The 19,582-nt window shown below is 51.2% G+C and overlaps 1 protein-coding gene across 3 annotated transcripts; it reads right to left on the bottom strand.

Moving 5' to 3' along the window:
* Window positions 1-15,319: 15,319 nt before the first annotated feature.
* On the bottom strand, window positions 15,320-19,166 carry LOC308585123 (uncharacterized protein). 3 transcript variants are annotated; one of them, XM_081190713.1, is made up of 5 exons: window positions 16,618-19,166; window positions 16,359-16,471; window positions 16,076-16,154; window positions 15,821-15,920; window positions 15,320-15,726 (listed from the first exon to the last, which is right to left on the bottom strand). In XM_081190713.1, exons 2-5 carry the CDS (start codon window positions 16,459-16,461, stop codon window positions 15,583-15,585), a joined length of 426 nt encoding a protein of 141 aa, XP_081046839.1. In that variant the 5' UTR covers window positions 16,462-16,471; window positions 16,618-19,166; the 3' UTR covers window positions 15,320-15,582. The 3 variants fall into 3 exon arrangements, with proteins under 3 accessions (XP_081046839.1, XP_081046838.1, XP_081046837.1); XM_081190712.1 differs by having other exon boundaries at window positions 16,359-19,162; XM_081190711.1 differs by having other exon boundaries at window positions 16,076-19,157.
* Window positions 19,167-19,582: the final 416 nt, after the last annotated feature.

Below are 19,582 nucleotides of genomic sequence, written 5' to 3'. Positions count from 1 at the left end.
TGGACCATAGCCATTGTGGCTCGTAGCCATCAATAGCCTTTTAAAGCCCTCTGAGTCGGTGGTCATACCTGTCTCCTGTGGGAGTGAGTTCCAAAGGTTAACTAGGTGCATTAGGCACAGTTAATAGTGCACACTTGCCCAAGCTGCTAGGCCAGAAGGCCTTTATGAGATTTAAGAAAGGTCCAAGGTGTGGCTGAGCACCCATCAATGCCACAGGGCAATGCTTTGTGCCACTGGAGTCTGCCCAGGATGCGACCCTGCTGCTCCCTCGCCTTCATCTGGGCCCTGATAAGGGAGGAAGCCCCACTTACCTGGTCCATGGGGAATGTTAATGGACTGGGAAGTGGGGGAGGCAGGCTCCATAAACACAGGGACATCGGATAAAGGTGGAGTCAGGCAAAGCCCACCAGCCTCTTATCTCAGTGGAAGAAGCCGCAGGCCCCAGAGCATCAGAAGAGCATCTGCCGGATCAGGCCCAGGGCCCATCTCCTCCAGAATCCTGTTCTCACAGGAGCCAACCAGATGCCCAGGTTGGGGAACCCGGGAGCAAATCCCTTTTCCCCACCATTCTCCCCTTTTGGGTTTGCAATGAGAGCCAAGGCTCTTCCCGAAATCCGTCACACACCTGTGTCAAAATGCGCACACTCAGCCCCCAGGCAGTCCTGCTTGACGGTCCCTGAGCTCTGGCTCTTTGGCTGCCACCCCCCCCCCATCTTCCTTAAGTGCGCCCACAACAGCCAGTTTGGAAAGCTGCAGGTCGCGGGAGTGGCAATTTCTATACTGGGAATAGACGTGATTCCTGCATAGAACTCTACTGTTCTACGATTCCCAAATGCTCACAGCTGATTGCAGAACCGCCTGAAGGTATTTGGCTGACTCCCTTTCCTTCTTTCTCCTAAATAGTCCCCCGTCCCCCCCAATCCGCCAAAGGCAGCTCCTTTCCTGGACAGCTAAAGGAGGATTCCAGTCAACGCTGCCATGGGATGATTAATACTCATGACTCATTGCAGTCCAGAGTTCTCTGAAATCTTCTCGCTCGTGGCTGTATTCCTGCTCCCTTGCTGGCTTGCTGTTGAGAGGCCTCCTGCCCAGATTTGGGAGACCAGCCCACACCTGGACCCTTGTTCACCATTCATGGAGCACCTGGGGCCACCAGGCAGGAGGCTCTGACCTTGCAAGGGGTTGGAGTGGATGAGCCTTCCAGCTCTAGGATTCTAGGATTCTATGAATGAGAGCAGGGGGGAAAGGGGGTGGAGGAGGCGTGCCTGGGAATTTAAAAAGAGACCATGAAGGCCAGGCTCTGGGAGGCGGGAGCTGGGGGGGGGTGTCTCCCTCGTGATGTGTTTTTCACATTGATTGATTACGTGTACACGGTACACCCCACTTTTCCTCCAGGGAGCTTAAGGTGGCCTGCGTGCTTCTCCTACCAATTTTATTCCCACAACAACCCTGAGAGGTAGGTTAGGCTGAGAGGCTGTGGGCTCCACAGCCAAGTGAGGGATTTGAACCCGGTTCTCCCAGGTCCTATTCCAGAAGTCTAACCACTAAATCACACTGGCTATTTTATTTTATTTTATTTTATTTATTTATTATTTATTTATTTATTTTTATTTTATTTTATTTTATTGGCACACTGGCTCTTATTACTGGAATCTGGACTGTAAGCCCTTTGGGGTGTCTGGGGCCAGCCCACCCCAAGGGTCTTCTTCGCTTGCAGCTGAGCTCTCTGCGGGGATCTACTCCGCAATCTGAACAAAGATTGGAGTCTCTGCCTTAAGTTGAATACTTTGGGGATTTTTAATGTGGCAATTCTTATTTTATATTTTATATAACAATATTATATTTCCTTGATGTGTGTCAGGGTGGTTTTCCTCTGGATTTTCTGCCTCTGCTGCTAAAGCATTTTGAACATAAAAACATTATTATTATTATTATTATTATTATTATTATTATTATTATTATTATTATTATTATTACTATTATTATTATTATTATTATTGTCTGAATTTATATACTGCCCTATACCTGGGGGTCTCAGGGAGGTTCCCATAACAAAATCAAGCTATATTATTATTATTACAGTATTATTATTGCTATTTTTCTACAAAAAGAGGTGCCAGAACTCACCATGAACCCCCCTCTTGATCTCTTATAACCGTATTCCAGCGAGTTCCAGCTAAAGAAAGGCCTGGTTGTTATTATTATTTATTAAATTTATATACTGGCCTTCATCTGAAGATGTCAGGGCAGTTCACAAGATAAAGACATAAGTAGATTCCTTCTTGATGAGGCCAAAGACCCATCTAGTCCGGCCTCCAACCCCCAAACAGAATCTGAGCACTAGAGCAGTGTTTCCCAACCACTGTTCCGCGGCACACTAGTGTGCCGCAAGATGTTGCCTGGAGGGAGGCGGGCGAGTCGGGCGGCGAGAGGCGGGGCGGCGGCGGCGAGGAGAGGCCGCCCAGCGCGGGGCTCTCGCCGTCTGCCTACCTGGCTGCCTGCGAGCTCGGCGGGCAGCGCCTCCGTTCGCAGCGCCCGCCTCGCGGCTCTCATTCCCTGCCCCTGCCAAAGCTCACCCAGCCAAGCCGTGCTCTCCTTCCTGCCTCGCTTTGCTGCCTCCTCCCCCCCCACCCCCAAAGCTTGGAGGTTCCCCGGCAAGGGGGAGGGAAAAAAATTGAAACTTACACTTTCGTGCGTCCCTCCCGGCGTGACGCTGCGCACTGACGTCACGGGGCTGTAATGGTGGTGTGCCGCGAGATTTTTTTCATCAAACAAGTGTGCCTTTGCCCAAAAAAGGTTGGGAAGCACTGCTCTAGAGCAACTCTCCCTTCCTGTGTCTTCAGAAGCCTTGCTGCCTCATGAAGGAGGGCAGAGCCCAGAGATCCTGGCTGGGAGCCATCAATAGCTCTCTCCTCCTCTACGAATGCACCTAAGACTCTTTTAAAACCATCCCAGTTGGTGGCCATCCCTGCCTCCTGTGGCAGGGAGTTCCAGAGTTTAACTCTGTGCCGTGTGTTTAGTTATTTCCACATTCCTCCCCACAATTCCCAATATTTCTACACCAATCAGTTTCCAAAATTCATTAACTAACGGACAATCCCACCACATATGACTGTATGTTCCCATCACTCCACATTTCCTCCAGTAATTCTTACTTCCAGATTTTGTAATAGGATATAACCTTACTGGTGTATAATACCATTTTGTACCAGCTTCAACCCCTGTTCCTGGATTATCCTAGGGGTTCTTATTACCCTGAGTAGTACCGAGTTAAAAACAAAAGAGGAATGCAAATGGGTAAAATTGATGGTAATTGCAGCCAGACAGGTTATAGCGAGTAATTGGAAAAATGCAGAAGAGCGAGGGGTGAACCAATGAAGGAAAAAACTGAATAATATTATAATTTTAGAATACCTAACTGTGAAGATACATAGAATGAAAGGGCTTAAGGTCAGTGAGAAAGAGGAGGATTGGTTTGAGAATCATGGCAAGAAAAATTGATGGACTATGCAGAACTGGGAAAATTGACATATAAGTTACGGTACAAGGATAACTGTGACTTTAAGGATGAATGGGAACCTTTTACAAAGTATTTGAAGATGCAACAAAGTGAACTGGACTCCTTGGCAGGTTTTGAATAAACATGCACAATTTTTTTACTGATAATAATTAGCTAAACAGTTTGAAGATCTACACAACTCTGTAACATGCAGAAAATAGTGTTATTGGAGAAACCAAAGACTGGAACTGAGGGAAGTCGGGGAGGGGGGAGGATGGGTTCTGTGGAGGGAGGGAGGAAAAATGGGGGGGGGGAGAATAAGGATATGTTTTTGGAAAATCTGTTTTGTTATAACTTTGAATTTTTTTTTTTTAAAAAGAGAAGGTATTGAATTATTTCAGTAGGTTTAAACAATTTGGGGCAATTAAAATGTTAAAAGTTAAATAAACCTTGTGGAGGGAGGAGTGTTAAGGTATATAGAATTGTACATATGGTTGATTTGAATATGTTATTAATGAATATGTATATTATTGAATACTGTATACCCAACGCGGCCGAAGAATTGATGCTTTTGAATTCTGGTGCTGGAGGAGACTCTTGAGAGTCCCATGGACTGCAAGAAGATCAAACCTCTTCATTCTGAAGGAAATCAGCCCTGAGTGCTCACTGGAAGGACAGATCCTGAAGCTGAGGCTCCAATCCTTTGGCCACCTCATGAGAAGAGAAGACTCCCTGGAAAAGACCCTGATGTTGGGAAAGATGGAGGGCACAAGGAGAAGGGGACGATAGAAGACTAGATGGTTGAACAGTGTTCTCGAAGCTACCAGCATGAGTTTGACCAAACTGCGGGAGGCAGTGGAAGACAGGAGGGCCTGGCGTACTCTGGTCCAAGGGGTCAAAAAGAGTTGGACACAACTAAAGGACTAAACAACAACAATACTCAATGTATCAGCCACCTGCAGGGTTTCACTGTGTTTTGGTGGTTGGTAAAAAAGAAAATATTTAAATAATAATAATAATAAACCTCTGTGCCTTGTGAAGAAGTCCTTCCTTTTCTCTGTCCTCCACCTTCCAGCATTCATCTTTACTGGGCATCTACCAGCCTCCCATCTGAAGGAGGCATCTGCAGGCCTGACTTCCAGAGAGCCCTTGGGAGCGGCCGGCACCCATCCTGTCCAGGCTGCTCAGGGTGCTGGGTGCCAGCAGCCGCTCAGCTGGGAAGCTGAGCTCCTTCCCTGAATGGGACCTGCCAGCTGCTTGCTGACCTCCCTGCTGGCTTCGGGCAAGCGTGCCGGGCGGCTCCTGGGACAAGTTCCTTGGCCGCCTTGAGACAGCAGGTGCCTCGAACCCGAGACGGGCCGTGGGGGGCTCAGGGCGGCCGTGGCCATCTCAGCAATTTGCTCGGTAAGCAGGGATCAGCGGCAAGACGATACCCTGGGCAGCGTCAAGGCAGACGGGATTAGCAGCTGAGGGCAAGGCATGCCCCAGGCAGGGTGTCGGTTTCTAGGGGGCCAGCCCCACGGGACGGGGACTTGAGCCTTTGGAGACCCCGGCATCTTGCACAGTCAGGGCCTCTGCTCCACGGAGGGAGCATGGAATCCTAGAAGCGTAGAGGTGGAAGGGACCCCGAGGGTCATCTAGCCCAACCCCCTGCAATGCAGGGATCTCAGCATGTGTGAACCATTCTGGGGTGGGGGGTGAGGGTTGGGGGACAAATCTTCTCCCAAGTGCTGCTGGGTGGGTAATGAATTTGAGCTTTTATAAACCCCTTCGAAGTTTTCTGACAATCAAGCAGTACAAGGAAGGAAGGAAGGAAGGAAGGAAGGAAGGAAGGAAGGAAGGAGAAAGAAAGAAAGAAAGAAAGTAAGTAAGAAAGAAAGAAAGAAAGAAAGAAAGAAAGAAAGAAAGAAAGAAAGAAAGAAGGAGGGAAGGAAGAATTAAATCTGGAGAAATTAAATTCATTTGACTTGATCTAGACATGAATTTTGGGGTGGGGCGTAATGAATTGGGGGCACAGAAGGGGAATTGAATTGCTTTTGCGCAGGGATCTGCTGGGGATTTAGTCAGGGTCAAACAAAGGGAAGAGGAACCAATATGATTTCTTTTTCAAAAAAAGAATTACCTGTGGATAATTGGATAGGGAAAGAGCTGCTTGGCCTTCCATGACATTTGAAACCTACATTTGGATCTATGCATATACTTTCACAAATGCAAATTGTATGCAAATGCCTGCCTCAGTGCCCCCCACTGGACTTTTGTCGCTGTGGCTGTTCAGAAAACAAAGCCTCTTGGGCCCTGATGGCTGCAGCCAGGAGAGGCGTCCTCCTCCGATCGCAGGGGAGTTTGCAGCCGCTTTATTCTGCAAAGGACCTCCGCACACCTAGGCACCAGGCAAAGGGCCTTTTCAAGGACCCTGGCATCTTCACTTCCTTCCCACATCCAGAAAGCATGGAGGAGGAGCTTTCAAGGAAGTCCCCAGCTGCCCCACCCCAGTGACCTGGTGCAAAAGGAAAACCAGTCCAGGGTTGGGGTTCTGTGAGCAGAGCACCCGCATTGCAGGCGGACAGTGCATAGGGTGGGGTGGGCCTCAGGGGTGGCTGCCCCAGGCACAAAATTCTCAGGGGCACAAAAATGTCAGGACCCAGGGCTGCATGTTTCCGTCGCCGGGCGCCGTTGAAAACGACTTCTCCATGCGAACCAGTAAGCGACCTCTCCAGACAATGGAAAGACTCGTCTTTTCTTATCTCTGTGGCTGCAATTTCCTGACGCCATTAGACAGTTCATGCTCATGCGCACTCTGTCCGTTTCCCTCCACCCCACCCACCTCCGCACGGCCCCGGGCGCTGGCAACCCATGCTACGCCACTGCATGCAGAAGGCTCCAGGCTGAATCTGGAGAGTTGGAAGGGACCGTGAGGGTCATCTAGACCAACCCCCTGCAGTGCAGGACTCTTTTGCCCAACCCAGGTCTCTAACCCACAACCTTGGGATTGTGTCTCTTGTTCTGCTGACTGAGCCATCCCAGTATCCCTGGCAGCGTCTCCAGATAAGACTGGGAATCTCTCCTTCCTGAAACCCCTACGCCAGTGGACTCCAAAGGGAGTGGCGCTTCTTCGGGGGGGGATTCCTTTGGGGGGGCAGTACAAGGCAAGAGGGCAGCAGGAGGTGTAAATGACTAGCAGACTTTGAAAAGCTGTATTGCTGGGTCAATTCCACTTTGTGGAATTAATTAAACTAAATATTCTTCCTGCCCTGCAGGGGTGTCGGGCTAGAGGACCCAATTCCACAATTCTGGGATTCTATGGATTTTTAATAAATGTGCAATTATTGTCACCGTTCTGAATCGGTGGGTCTTGCAAACCACTGTTCTGAATAATGCTTTTTCTAGGTGGGGGAGTTTATGGAACCCAAGGGTGCCCCCACAAAACCCTAGGCGGCCCTGAGGTGGGGGGCCCAGGGCCCCGACTCAGAATAAGGCAAAAACCTCCTCTGCTCCTCCCCAGGCTTCCTGCCTCTTGCCTCCCATTTTGGCTGGAGGCTCTCGGAGGATGGAAGGGAGAGTCCCTCCTTCTGCCCCCTGGGGGGCTTTCATGGGCGTGGGGGGGGGGGAGAGGCAGGAGGGGAGCTCCTCTTCCCCCGCCCAGGAAAGAATGTGCTGCCTCTGTCAGTGGGGCAGAAACCCGATAGGCGGGAAGGGAAGGCTTAAAGCTTTCTCCGTGCCCTGAGTGGCGAGGAGGCCCTGCCAAGGCTGCTTGGTAAATACTAAAGGATACTCCAGGGACAGAACGTGGGCCACGTGGGCACCTGCTCCTGCCGCCGCCGCCGCATGGGGGACCTGGCGCAAGGCAGGCAGCTGCTCCAGGGTTGGAAAGGCCACGCTTCTCCTCGCCACCCTCAAAAGTACTCGGGGCACGTTGGGCTGGAAAGGGAGTGTGCCGGGGGCCAGGGGGTGGCCGTCTGCCTCGGCCGCTGCCCACCAAGCCGTCTCCTGAGCGCAGCTGCAGGCCGTCACATCTTCCCAAATATAGGAAGGAAGTGTGTCTGGGAGCCAGCACCACTGGGCTGCCCTTCGGCCGACACTGGCTCTGCGCCCAGAAAGTGCTGTTGAAGAAGATGGGAAGAGGCCGCTGGATCAGGCCAAAGGGGACTCATCTAGTCCAGCCGCCTCTTCTCCCAGTGGCCGACCAGATGCCCCAGTGGGAAACTGGCAAACAAGATCTGAGCATGGAAGCAATGCTCTCCTCCTGTGGTTTCCAGCAACTGGGATTCAGAAGCACTGGTGCCTCCAACTGTAAAGGCAGAACAGAGCCACCTTGGATGATGATAATAATAATAATAATAATAATAATAATAATAATAATAATAATGATGATGATGATGATATGCTCCAGGCCGCCATGTGCCAAACTCCACCCGGGATTGGGGCCTTCCTTAGCCAGAGCCCTGCATCAAGCATCCAAGGCCTTTTTCGTCTCCCGGGAGTCTCCATCCCTGGCCTGGCTGAAGGCAGCGCGTGACCCCAGAGTTCCCCGGAGGCTCATCCATCGATTCATGGGTCACCAGCGCAGGTCACAAATAAACAGGCAATTCATTAATAATGTGGGGCTGGCAGGCAGCGGAGGGGGGAGAGTCGCTTGGGGGGCTGCTAGATTCCATTTGGCTCTCCATGGGGCTGACGTTCCCTCTCCTGACAGGCCTCTCAGAGGGGACCTGGAAGGAAAGAGAGGGAGAAAAGGGTGGGAAGGGAAGGAGGAGGCCATGGGGAGGCCAGGACTGGTCTGTCAGCCCCCTCACCCACCCAAGCTTGGCTCCTGGGATTTTAGGCCCTTCATGAGGAGGAGGAGGAGGAGAGAATCCTCTTCCCCATCCTAGGAAAAGCCCCATGTTCCGTTTGGCAGAGTGTTTGCTGGGCCTCCATGTGGCACATCGATCTTGCTTCAAGTCTTTTATGTCCAGGGGTGAGCCACCCATCATCTCCTCACCTTCCCAAATCAGCCACTCTCTTTCTGGGGGGAGAGAGGGGTGTTCAGGTGTGCAGTGGAAGCGACCATGAATTGGAATCCTTCTGACAATAGCCGAGACTGACAGTTGCTGAGGCCAAATGTTCTGCCATCTAACTTCCCTCCTCTCCAGTGCTTTTGCCAAGCAATCGGAGGCTGTGTGTCAGGGAGTCTTGATAACAAACGAGCGTGGTTAATTGGAAAGAAGATTTATTGTAAAAAACAAACAAACAGAGTTCAACTGGAGCGGCAAGCGCAGCGGTCCGTCCATAAATGAAAGATGTCCCTACCAAGGAGGCTTCTTCCAGTGGAGCCAATAGCAGCCCAGTCCCCTCTTGTGACATGTTCTGTCTTGAAGACCCCCTATAAGCCTAGACCTTGGACTAAGGGGGTCAGCTCCCTCCCCTTCCTCATTTCCGGACAATGAACTTCCGTGGTCGTTCCCGCACTCTGAGTTATGACCGATTTCAGTCTCTGTAGTTGGAACTTCACTGGTTGACTGACAAACTGCTGCCTGGCTACCATCAGAGCTGTTATCAGTCAAAATTCCTACGGGTTGGGGAGCCGACTCTCAGCTATGCTCATCCAGTCTTGCTTTTAACCCTCTCTTCCTGCCTGCTTTTTCCAGCTGCCTGTAAATCTTCCCTGGGAGCTGGTGCATTCAGGACACTCCGCCTACATCCAGCCTGCCTTTGCTCCTCCCATGTCATTCCTCTTCTGGTTCTCAGAGACCCGGTGGGAGGGGAGCTTGCCGCAGCAGGAGGGGTGTGATGGCCTGAGATTCGGACTCAGATACTGAACCTGAGGGATCCCAGCCTGCACAGGATTCCCCGTCTCCAGAGCCAGCTGAGCCGGGGCTGGGGCCTGAGCCTGAAGGGTCCTCACCTGTGCTGGATCCTCAGGTGCAGGCACCAGCTGAGTCTGCTCTGCCTCCTGAGGTGATGGAGGACCCATTGCCTGCAGGTGCTCCACTCTCAGCCCCGTCAGGGGAGGCTGAGGCTGCCTCTGGGTCTGGTAACCCTCCAGCCTCTCCTGAGCTGCAGAAACTCAGGGCAGAGAGACGAAGGGAACCAAGTTCCCGCAGGAGACATGCTGACCTCCAGGCCAGGAGAGGCGAGTCACCAGAGGATCAGGGCCGCCCTATGCCTCGGGGAAGATAAAAGCCAGCCAGCCCCAGTCCCAAGTTGTGGGAGCAACTTCGTTGGTTGACAGTTCCTGCCTGAACCCTGTCCTGCTTTCCTGCCTGAGCTCCTGACCCGCCCTGGCTCCCTGCTTGCAAGCCGGTTCCTGACTTCACCCGATTCCCTGCCCTGCACCCAGCTTCAGCTACTACGGACTGCCTCCATGTTGCACCTTGGACCTTGGACCTCGCCTCTCGGGTAACCCCCGGGACCAGCGCAAGGGGGAAGACACCACTGACTCTTCCCAGCCAGACTCCTCTCTGCCTCCCTCCTCCCCTGCTTCAGCCTCTGAGTCTGCACTGCTCTCTGCCACAGCCTCTCCCTGCTCACTAAGCCCTGTTACCCCTTCAGCTTCTGACACCTCCTCTTCCCAGTCCTTTTCCTCTTCTTCCTCTGACTACTGATCGTTGTCCCACCATTGCTTCCCAGGCTGTGAGCCTTCTTCCCTTGATGGTTCCCCAGCTGGTCCCCCCCCCCATTCCTCTGTGTCCAACCAGCTCATGACAGGAGAGTCAGAGCCGCCCCCGGACTGGGCACAAGCAAGAGGGCAGGCAAGTAGGAGCTGGCCGAGGGCAGCCTGAGCTTGGGGGGGGGGCATCTGTCCCGACAGATCAGCCTCCCCTGGGCCTGGCCTGACTCACCCCCTTTTGCACAGCACCAGAAATAGGCCTCCCCCTTTTGGGTTGCAGGCTCCACATTCCTTGGGGAGGGAGCCTTTGTCTTCCATCCTTGGGACAAAGGAAAAGGCAGGCAAAGGAGCTGGAGCTTCTCTAAGGGGGCTTGTGAGCAGTAGAGGAATCCCTTGGGAGTGGGGCAGCTGTGGGATGTAACCCACTGGGAGCAGTCAAATACAACATTCCTTGTTTTGCTAGAGTGGACAGGCAAGGGAATGTTTGGTCCAGCCAGTTGAAACTTCCTGTTCCTCCTGGCCTGTGACTAGTGGGTGGGCATGACCTTCCCAGACCTGGTCAAAGGACAAGGCATGCTGCCACTCTCTCTCTTTTCCATCTTCCTTTCATCCTGCGAAATTCCCAAACTGCGAGCCTGCAGTCACTAGGTAAATCCCCCTTATGGGGTAAACCTGTTTGTATATGCTTGTAACTTTAAGCCTTAGGCCTGCCTTCAGGGATCACACTGTGCTCTGCCTGATCATGAGTAAACTTTCTTTTTATTGCTTATGAATAAGAGTGTGGTGGCTTTATTCTTTTAGGAGGGATTCAAGGGGTCTTACCAGGAAAATATTAGAACACATTTCAACCTGGACAAGCCAAGGTACGACAAGGTAAAGACTCACAAAATGTTTAAAAACCATATTGTCAGAAAAGCAATATTTATGGTCTGGACAAAATATAAAGACTTACTAGAAAGTAAGACCCCGAGGTGGCTATCACCAGTGGAGGCTAAGGCTCGGAAAAAACCCAATATGGAGGCCGGCTGGCTGAAATATGGGGAAATAGTAGAAAAAATTGGAGATAATTGGAGGTTACAGAGCTATGAAAAACTAAAGAATAAGGTGCAAGATTGGTTTCATTATGCTCAAATTCAAGAGGTGTTTAAGTTGGATAAAAAAACAGGATTCCAGGTGGAAAAATCGAAACTAGAGACAGAACTGTTAGAACCAAAGACTAAGTTATTATCAAGGATGTATAACTTGCTGCTTAAATGGAATACCCAGGATGAGACAGTTAAATCAGCCATGATAAAATGGGCTCAAGACATTGGGTACAACATTATGTTTGAAGACTGGGAAAAGTTATGGACCACCGGTATGAAATTTACGGCATGTAATGCCTTGAAAGAGAACATTATGAAAATAATATACAGGTGGTACATGACCCCAGTCAAGCTTGCTAAGATATATCATTTGTCTGATAATAAATGTTGGAAATGTAAGGAGGCTGAAGGGACATTCTTTCACCTCTGGTGGACTTGTCCAAAAGTGAAGGCCTTCTGGGAAATGATTTACAATGAGTTAAAAAAGGTGTTTAAGTACACCTTCCCTAAGAAACCAGAGGCCTTTCTCTTGGGCAGTGTCAGCCAAAAGGTGTTAAAGAAGGACAGAACGTTTTTTATGTATGCAACTACAGCAGCAAGAATCCTTATCGCAAAATATTGGAAGACTCAAGATTTACCCACACTGGAAGAGTGGAAACGCAATTGATGGACTATACGGAATTGGCCGAGATGACTGCCAGGATCCGAGATTTGGGAGAAGAAGCAATGGAGGAGGACTGGAAAAAATTTAAGGACTATTTGCAAAAATTTTATAAGTTATATGAATCATAAGAATTCGCATGATTTGGAAAGGTTAGCTCCAGCAATGAGAGCGGATGATATATTAAACTAAGTAATATCAATGAAAGGACTAATGTTTAAATGTTTAAAATAACATTATATTTGTCTTTAGAGTAAATTAATTAAATAATTTAAACTTAAAATGCAATTATCTGAAAGTACAAAATAAACGCATGAAACAAGGTTATAATTTGCTGATATTTTTATTGTTAAGAATGCACGGTGAGGGAGATGTGGGGAAGTCCGGTAGAAGACTGAAAAAAGCTTTGAAATGATTCATCTTTCTTTCTTTTCTTTTCTTGTTTCTTTGTATATCTGACTGTGTATCTCTATCTGGAAAAAATGCAATAAAAAATATTATAAAAAAAAAACAACCTGGACAAGCCAGATGGAATTGCATATTGTCTTAAGAAACTCACACGGCTTTGCAGCTAGTTTTCTGCTGTGTAAAGGGGAATGCCTCAACATCAAAAAAACGAAGATCATGGCCATTGGTCCCATCACCCCCTGGCAAATAGAATCATAGAATCATAGAATCATAGAATCAAAGAGTTGGAAGAGACCACAAGGGCCATCGAGTCCAACCCCCTGCCAAGCAGGAAACACCATCTGAGCACTCCTGACATATGGTTGTCAAGCCTCTGCTTAAAGACCTCCAAAGTAGGAGACTCCACCACACTCCTTGGCAGCAAATTCCACTGTCGAACAGCTCTTACTGTCAGGAAGTTCTTCCTAATGTTTAGGTGGAATCTTCTTCCTTGTAGTTTGCTCCGTGTCCGCTTCTCTGGAGCAGCAGAAAACAACCTTTCTCCCTCCTCTATGTGACATCCTTTTATATATTTGAACATGGCTATCATATCACCCCTTAACCTCCTCTTCTCCAGGCTAAACATGCCCAGCTCCCTTAGCCGTTCCTCATAAGGCATCGTTTCCAGGCCTTTGACCATTTTGGTTGCCCTCCTCTGGACACGTTCCAGTTTGTCAGTGTCCTTCTTGAACTGTGGTGCCCAGAACTGGACACCGTACTCCAGGTGAGGTCTGACCAGAGCAGAATACAGTGGCACTATTACTTCCCTTGATCTAGATGCTATACTCCTATGGATGCAGCCCAGAATTGCATTGGCTTTTTTAGCTGCTGCGTCACACTGTTGGCTCATGTCAAGTTTGTGGTCAACTAGATGGACAAGAAATGGAGGCAGTGACAGATTTTACCTTCTTGGGCTCCATGATCACTGCAGATGGTGACAGCAGCCACAAAATTAAAAGACGCCTGCTTCTTGGGAGAAAAGCAATGACAAACCTAGACAGCATCTTAAAAAGCAGAGACATCACCTTGCCAACAGAGGTCTGTATAGTTAAAGCTATGGTTTTCCCAGTAGTGATGTATGGAAGTTAGAGCTGGACCATAAAGAAGGCTGATCGCCGAAGAATTGATGCTTTTGAATTCTGGTGCTGGAGGAGACTCTTGAGAGTCCCATGGACTGCAAGAAGATCAAACCTCTCCATTCTGAAGGAAATCAGCCCAGAGTGCTCACTGGAAGGACAGATCCTGAAGCTGAGGCTCCAAGACTTTGGCCACCTCCTGAGAAGAGAAGACTCCCTGGAAAAGACCCTGATGTTGGGAAAGATGGAGGGCACAAGGAGAAGGGGACGACAGAGGACAAGATGGTTGGACAGTGTTCTCAAAGCTACAAACATGAGTTTGACCAAAGTGCTCTGGTCCACGGGGTCACAAAGAGTTGGACACGACTAAATGACTAAACAACAACAAAAGGGGAATGCACTCTGCTAAGTGAAGGAACTTGCTAGTGCAAGTTAGTAAGGATACTAATAAGCAATATATCCTCTCCTGCCACTCTGAACATTCTAACAGTCTGGAATTCTCTGATGTCACCAGAAGAGTAAGCCGTTTTTTTCAGTTAGGTCTGTTATCAACTGCAGAGGATGAGTAGCCTTGGGTGCCTCTTGGGGAGATGGAAGTGTTGAAAGGACTGAATCCATGAAGGAGAGCTACTTGCTCTGAGATGGGGGAATCTTCGGGCAAAGGCCAGCAGCGAAGAGATGCTGCTGGATGCCAGGTTTTTTGGCTCCCCACTTCTTCTAGGGTGTAACATCGGAGGTCCTGTGGGAGTAAAGAGCGTCTCCGAGTCAGGGGCCAGTCTGGGCCAAAGTGGCACTCCATTGCCCCCACCACAGAGTCCCTGACTCCCCTTTATCATCTCTGATTATCAAGTCAAGGATTAGGGGACACTTGTTAAAATCATCATGGAGGTCCTGGGAGAGAACAGAGGAGAAAAGTCAGGATGATGGCCCCAACCCCAAACTCCAGGCTTGGCTTGCCCATCCTTGACCCTCCCACCCACCCACCACCCTGCGGGGGTCCCTCACACAACCTAAATGGCCTCTGCAGCCAGATGGTCAGAGGTCTGAATGGTCCTGAAGCCTCTCAGCGCAACTTCCTGGCAACTCTCAATGACCTGGGACAAGAAAAGTCAAGAGAAGTCAAGACTAAGTTCATACCTCCCTGTCCTCCTTATTCTTTTCTTCTAGGATAGCCTGGAAAGTTGTGGGGATGATTGCGCTGCCCATGTCCAAAGTGGAGACCCCCCAGCAGGTGCTGGAAGTGCCCCTTCAGTTCCTGTGGAAAAAGAAGAGAGAAGAGAGGTTGAGTCCTGGCTGGAATTCTGCAAGAGCCTCGCAAAGACAAGTCCAGACAAAGGACAGACCTCTCTGTGCTGATCCTCTTCAGGAACACCAGGTGGGAAGGGTCTGCCAGGCAGGGAGCAGGTCCTGCAGGACTCCCAGCAAGAAGACCTGAGAGGTGAGTCCTGGGTACAGACCTTCAAGCAAACAAGGGACAAGGGACTTCACTGTCCCCACGGTGTGGGGCTCACCTTCTTTTGGACTTGGCCAAAAGACCCTTGGCCCCATGAGTCCTGCCCCCCAAAAGATGAAAAGAACCCAGAGATAGGTATGAAAACCAACCAAATGAGACCAAACGGAGAAAAACCACCTTCCTCAGTGGCCTCTCTCTGGTGTCCAGTGGAGCCCGAGGTCTGCACTGAATACATGTCTTCGAAGATGATGTCATCTGGATGGAAGAGAATGAAAATGAGAGTCAGTCCAGGCGCTGCTCTCCCAGGCCAGGTGGGAGCAGGTCCTGCAGGACTCCCAGCAAGAAAACCTGGGAGGCAGGGACCTTCAAGCAAACAAGGGACAAGGGAGTTTGCTGTCTCCAAGGTGTGGGGCTCACCTTCTTTGGGTCTCCTCCCAAAGCAGGCCAGGTCTGGCTGAATTACTGTCATCTGCAAAGAAAAATCGGGTAGGGCAGCAGCAGCAGGAAGGGCAGCAGCAGCAGGGAAGGGGGCAGGAAAAGCCTCTGGCCTCATCCTGGCCCCCAGGGACACACAGCGCATCATCTGCAATAAAGGTCACTGGGGGATGTGCTCCTGCGGGGATGGAAGCAACCAGAGAAATGAAGAGAAGAAGGTGAGGGACTTACTCTGAGTTGGGGGAATCTCCGCGCCACGGCCAGAAGCAGAGGAGGTCCTGCGGGAGGAAAGAGTGTCTCAGTTGGGGCCAGTTGGGACCAAAGCCGCAGGGCAGGCTCAAGGGCCCAAGCCCCGAGCAAGTTGGGGGGAGCACACAAGAGCCATCGGGACATTTACACTGAGCAACTGGAGAAGGGTGCCAGGATTGGGGGCTTCCATCAGGAGACTCCCCAGCAGGAGCCGGAAGCGCCTCTTCAGTTCCTGCGGGAAAAGAGAGAGAAGAAGTTGAGTGCTGGGTTAGATTCTGTATGTGTGTGAAAAAGAAGAAGAAGGGAAGTCCAGACGAAGGACATACCTCTCTGTCCTCCTCCTTTTGGGGGCCCCCAAGAACAGCCTCCAGGGTCCCGTGAAGGATGGCGCTGAGCATCTCACCGTCATACTTTGGCCTCATGATGCTGCAGAGATGAAGGGGAGAGGGTTAGACGCTGCCCCCTCCCCGTCTCCCTTGCCCCTTCTCCCTCCTGCCTGCTCTTCCCCACCCGGAGCCCCCCCTGGAGTTCTGCCCCCCACCCACCCCCACAACCCCACCCACCCCAAGGACCCCACTCACCTCATCTGGAGGAGGACCTCCAAGTCCAGGTCAAGGGTCAAGTGGCAATCCCCCAGTGCTCCAAGGGCCCCAAGATGTCCTGGAAGAGAACAGAGGAGGAAAGTCAGGTCTTTCCGGGGGGCTCCAGAGGATGGCTCTGACCTCCAAGACCAGGCTTGGCTTCCCTGGGGAATGGCAGCCCCATGCCGTAAGCCGGCAGAGTCCTCCTCTCCAGGAGATGCACAACCCCTTCCCCAAAGCCCCTCCCTCCCCATGGGGGTCCCTCACACCACCCATCACTCACCAGAATGGCTTGGGCCATATACTGCTTGGAGTACTTCAGAGTTCAGAGCCCCCTGATATTGGGTTCTTGAAATGGCTGACCCCCAGGAGGTAGCGCTGTTCATCCTCCAGCAGCTGAAATGCGAAAGTCAGGCTGTCAGTTCCTCGTGAGGAGAGGGCTTCTCTGCATCCGAGAGGGCAGAGTGGGGCACAAAGATCCCGGGCAGCGGGGGGCAGGTCTGAAGGGTCCAGTCCCTGCTCTTGTTTTCTCCAATGCTCACCCCTGGGGCTGGGATGTGGAACCGCAGCAGAACTGCAAAGAGAAGGACACGGGAAGAGGGGAGTTCGTCCCTGAGCCCCTGGCAAGGCTATTCCAAGAGTTTTTTCTCCTGGATTCCAAGTCCTACTAGATGGGTGGGACACCCCAGGCCTTGAGGGGCCAATCCCGGCCTCCTTCCCCCAGAATGTGGCTCCCCAGGGAAGGTGCCCCTCCCACTGACAACTGCCCCCCCCAGCCCATCCCCCTGCTTCCTCCATCGGACTCCAACAAAACGGGTTGGCCGCTGGGGGAGGTGGGGTTTCCAGGCGCTGGCCCAGATGGACCTTGGGTCGGATCCAGCCATCTGGCTCTTTTGACTAGCTGCCCCCCATGCCCATCCCTGCCCTCCTCTGTCCCAAAAAGGAGGGCCACTTGCTCACCTGGCGCCACAGGCTGCTCCGGGCCTTGCTGGGGGGGCCGCCCTGTTGCAGCGTCTGAACAGGCGTGTTAAGCACCTGATCTCCTTGTCACCGTGGCAACCCCCCCCCCACACACACACCTGGACCTGGGCCCACCTGGGCCCTCCAGAAAGGGGAGTCTCCTCTCTCAGAATTCGGAAGCCCCTGCTGTGCCACCTGCAGCTGGGCTGCGTTTTCCTTTCACCTCCTTCTTCCTGCAGCCCCATTCCCAAAGGGAGACCATCCCCACATCCTTCCAGGCAGGCTAGGGGTCTCCACAGCGCAGGATCGGACCATCAACTTTGCATTCAGAATTTGCATCCTGGGCGGCATCTCCAGGGGGGCTGGCAATGCCCCCCTCTCTGAACCCTGGAGAGCGGCTGCCATTCAGTGCAGGCGCTGCTGAGGTCAATGGGTCACCGGACTGACTCTGTCCATGGCAGCTTCCTAGGAATATTCCTCTGAAGTTCTTTAGCTGAAGAGGAGCAAACTAACTTCTGCACCAGACCGACCATCGATTCCTTTTGTTAAGAGACAATCTGGAAAAGTCCCTGTTTAATAGACAACAGTGCAAGGGCAGAAATCCTGAATGGGAGAGGAAGCAGAATTCTTCCCTCCTGCTGCAAGAAAGCCATAGGTCAAGGGAAACACCCCCCCCAGTGGACTAGATGACCCCCGGGAACCCCTCCAGCTCTACCATTCTGTGTTGTCGACTGCAGGGGACCCTACAGATTTCAAAGGGGGTCATTGGAGCATCTGAAGGCAGCGGCACCTTCTTTTGGGTTCCTGCGCAAGCCTCAGCTGACCATTCAGGCTGCAGCCCCTCTCCTGTTGTCCCCTCCCCACCCCCAGGTATTCAGAGGTACAACCCCCCCCCCCCCCGAATATGGAAGATCTCCATTCAGTTTGGTTTTTAATTTAGTATATTTATATAAAAGGTGCTATAAGAATTCTAAGGTCTCAAATCTATAAAATATACGGTCATAAATGTACAAGGCAAAAACATACATGAGTACATATAAACCACGTGTCTGAAATAGCACAGGAGAACAATCCTGAAGCCATTCTGGTTCTCCCAATGACCTCAAATATTCCTCTGCAGTAAGGGAGGCAAATGGCAGCCTCCCATTGTCTTTGTGCTTACAGATCCTGTCTGAAGGGTGTATTTGTGTATGAATAGGGTGAACCTGTCACCTGCATCCAGGAACTAAAGTATTGACCATCACAAAAGAATGGCCAGGCTGCCCAGGTAATGCAACCAGTGACCATTATCAGGTATCCTGACAGGCAGGATTTCTGCTGGAGACTGACCACCTTCTGTGACGATGTTTTTGGGGGTGGTCTTGGGCCACAGGGTGGGCAATTTGAAAAGTCTACATAAGGGCCTGTGCACCATTGTTCAGGGTTCCTCCTCCCTCCTGCGTGTGGTGAGTGGGGAAACTGTTTGCAACAGTTCAATAAAGATCAGGCTTACTAGCCGCTTTGCTTCTCAATATTCTCTGCTTGGCCTCTGTTATTTTCTCCTACCAATAGGGAACCCACTTAAGGACTCTTTATGGGCTCTTGGATACCCCATAAGGGAAAAGGAGCAGTTTTTTTCTTATAACAAAGATAAAGGTAAAAAGTAAAGAACCCCTGGGTGGTTAAATCCAGTCAAAGGCAACTATGGGGTTGCAGCGCTCATCTCGCTTTCAGGCCTAGGGAGCTGGCGTTTGTCCACAAACGGCTTTCTGGGTCATGTGGCCAGCAGCACTAAACCGCTTCTGGCGCAACGGAACACCGTGATGGAAGCCAGAGTGCACAGAAACACCATTTACCTTCCCTCCACAGCAGTACCTATTTATCTACTTGCACTGGTGTGCTTTTGAACTTCTAGGTGGGCAGGAGCTGGGACAGAGCAAGGGGAGCTCACCTCGTTGTGGGGATTTGAACTGCCGACCTTCTGAGCAGCAAGCCCAGGAGGCTCAGTAGTTTAGACCACAGTGCCACCCATGTTACCTTACCTTATATCGATATACCACCTTGATCTTCCCATGACCTCAAGGTGGCTTGCATGGTTTTCCTCCTCCCCATTTCCTCCTCACAAAGACCTTGCCAGGTAGATGAGGCTGACTCCAAAGGCATTCCCAGTGAGTGGGAATTCGAACCCAGAGGGCATCAGAGGAAGGAGGGAAGGAAAGAGGGGCAGAGGCCAGTGTTGCCCACGGCACCCCTGAGCATCATTCAAGGCACCCCCCCCCCAAGGGGCCACAGCACCCTGGCCCAAAACCACTGGCTTAGATAATTCTTGAACTGCAGGAACCTCGGGGTCATCTGGCCCAACCACCTGCTACTGCGCCTCCAACCTTGCTCCTATATCCTATATCCTTTGCAGGGGTTGGACTAGATGGCCCCTGGGGTCTCCTCCTGTGTAAAGGGGAAAGCACTCTGCTAAGTAAAGGCACTTGCCACAGCAGCGTCAACGTCACAGCACCCACCGGCACCCAAGAGAGAGGGGTCTCAGCAGCCCTTTTGCCAGGAAGAGGAGCA

The sequence above is a fragment of the Podarcis bocagei genome, assembly GCF_964188305.1.
Source record: "Podarcis bocagei genome assembly, chromosome: 4".
Lineage (NCBI taxonomy): Eukaryota > Metazoa > Chordata > Lepidosauria > Squamata > Lacertidae > Podarcis > Podarcis bocagei.
The sequence above is the reverse complement of the archived record's forward strand: the minus strand, read 5'-3'. Positions and strand labels throughout refer to the sequence as shown.

What these genes read in the sequence shown, in the direction of transcription:
- LOC308585123 (XM_081190711.1), bottom strand. Translation starts at nt 16,329, where the DNA reads ATGGGGAGGGAGGGGCTTTGGGGAAGGGGTTGTGCATCTCCTGGAGAG. An exon ending in GAGGTCCTCCTCCAGATGAG is followed by an intron (nt 15,921 to 16,075) that starts GTGAGTGGGGTC and finishes TCATCTCTGCAG; the next exon opens with CATCATGAGGCCAAAGTATG. An exon ending in AAAAGGAGGAGGACAGAGAG is followed by an intron (nt 15,727 to 15,820) that starts GTATGTCCTTCG and finishes CTTTTCCCGCAG; the next exon opens with GAACTGAAGAGGCGCTTCCG.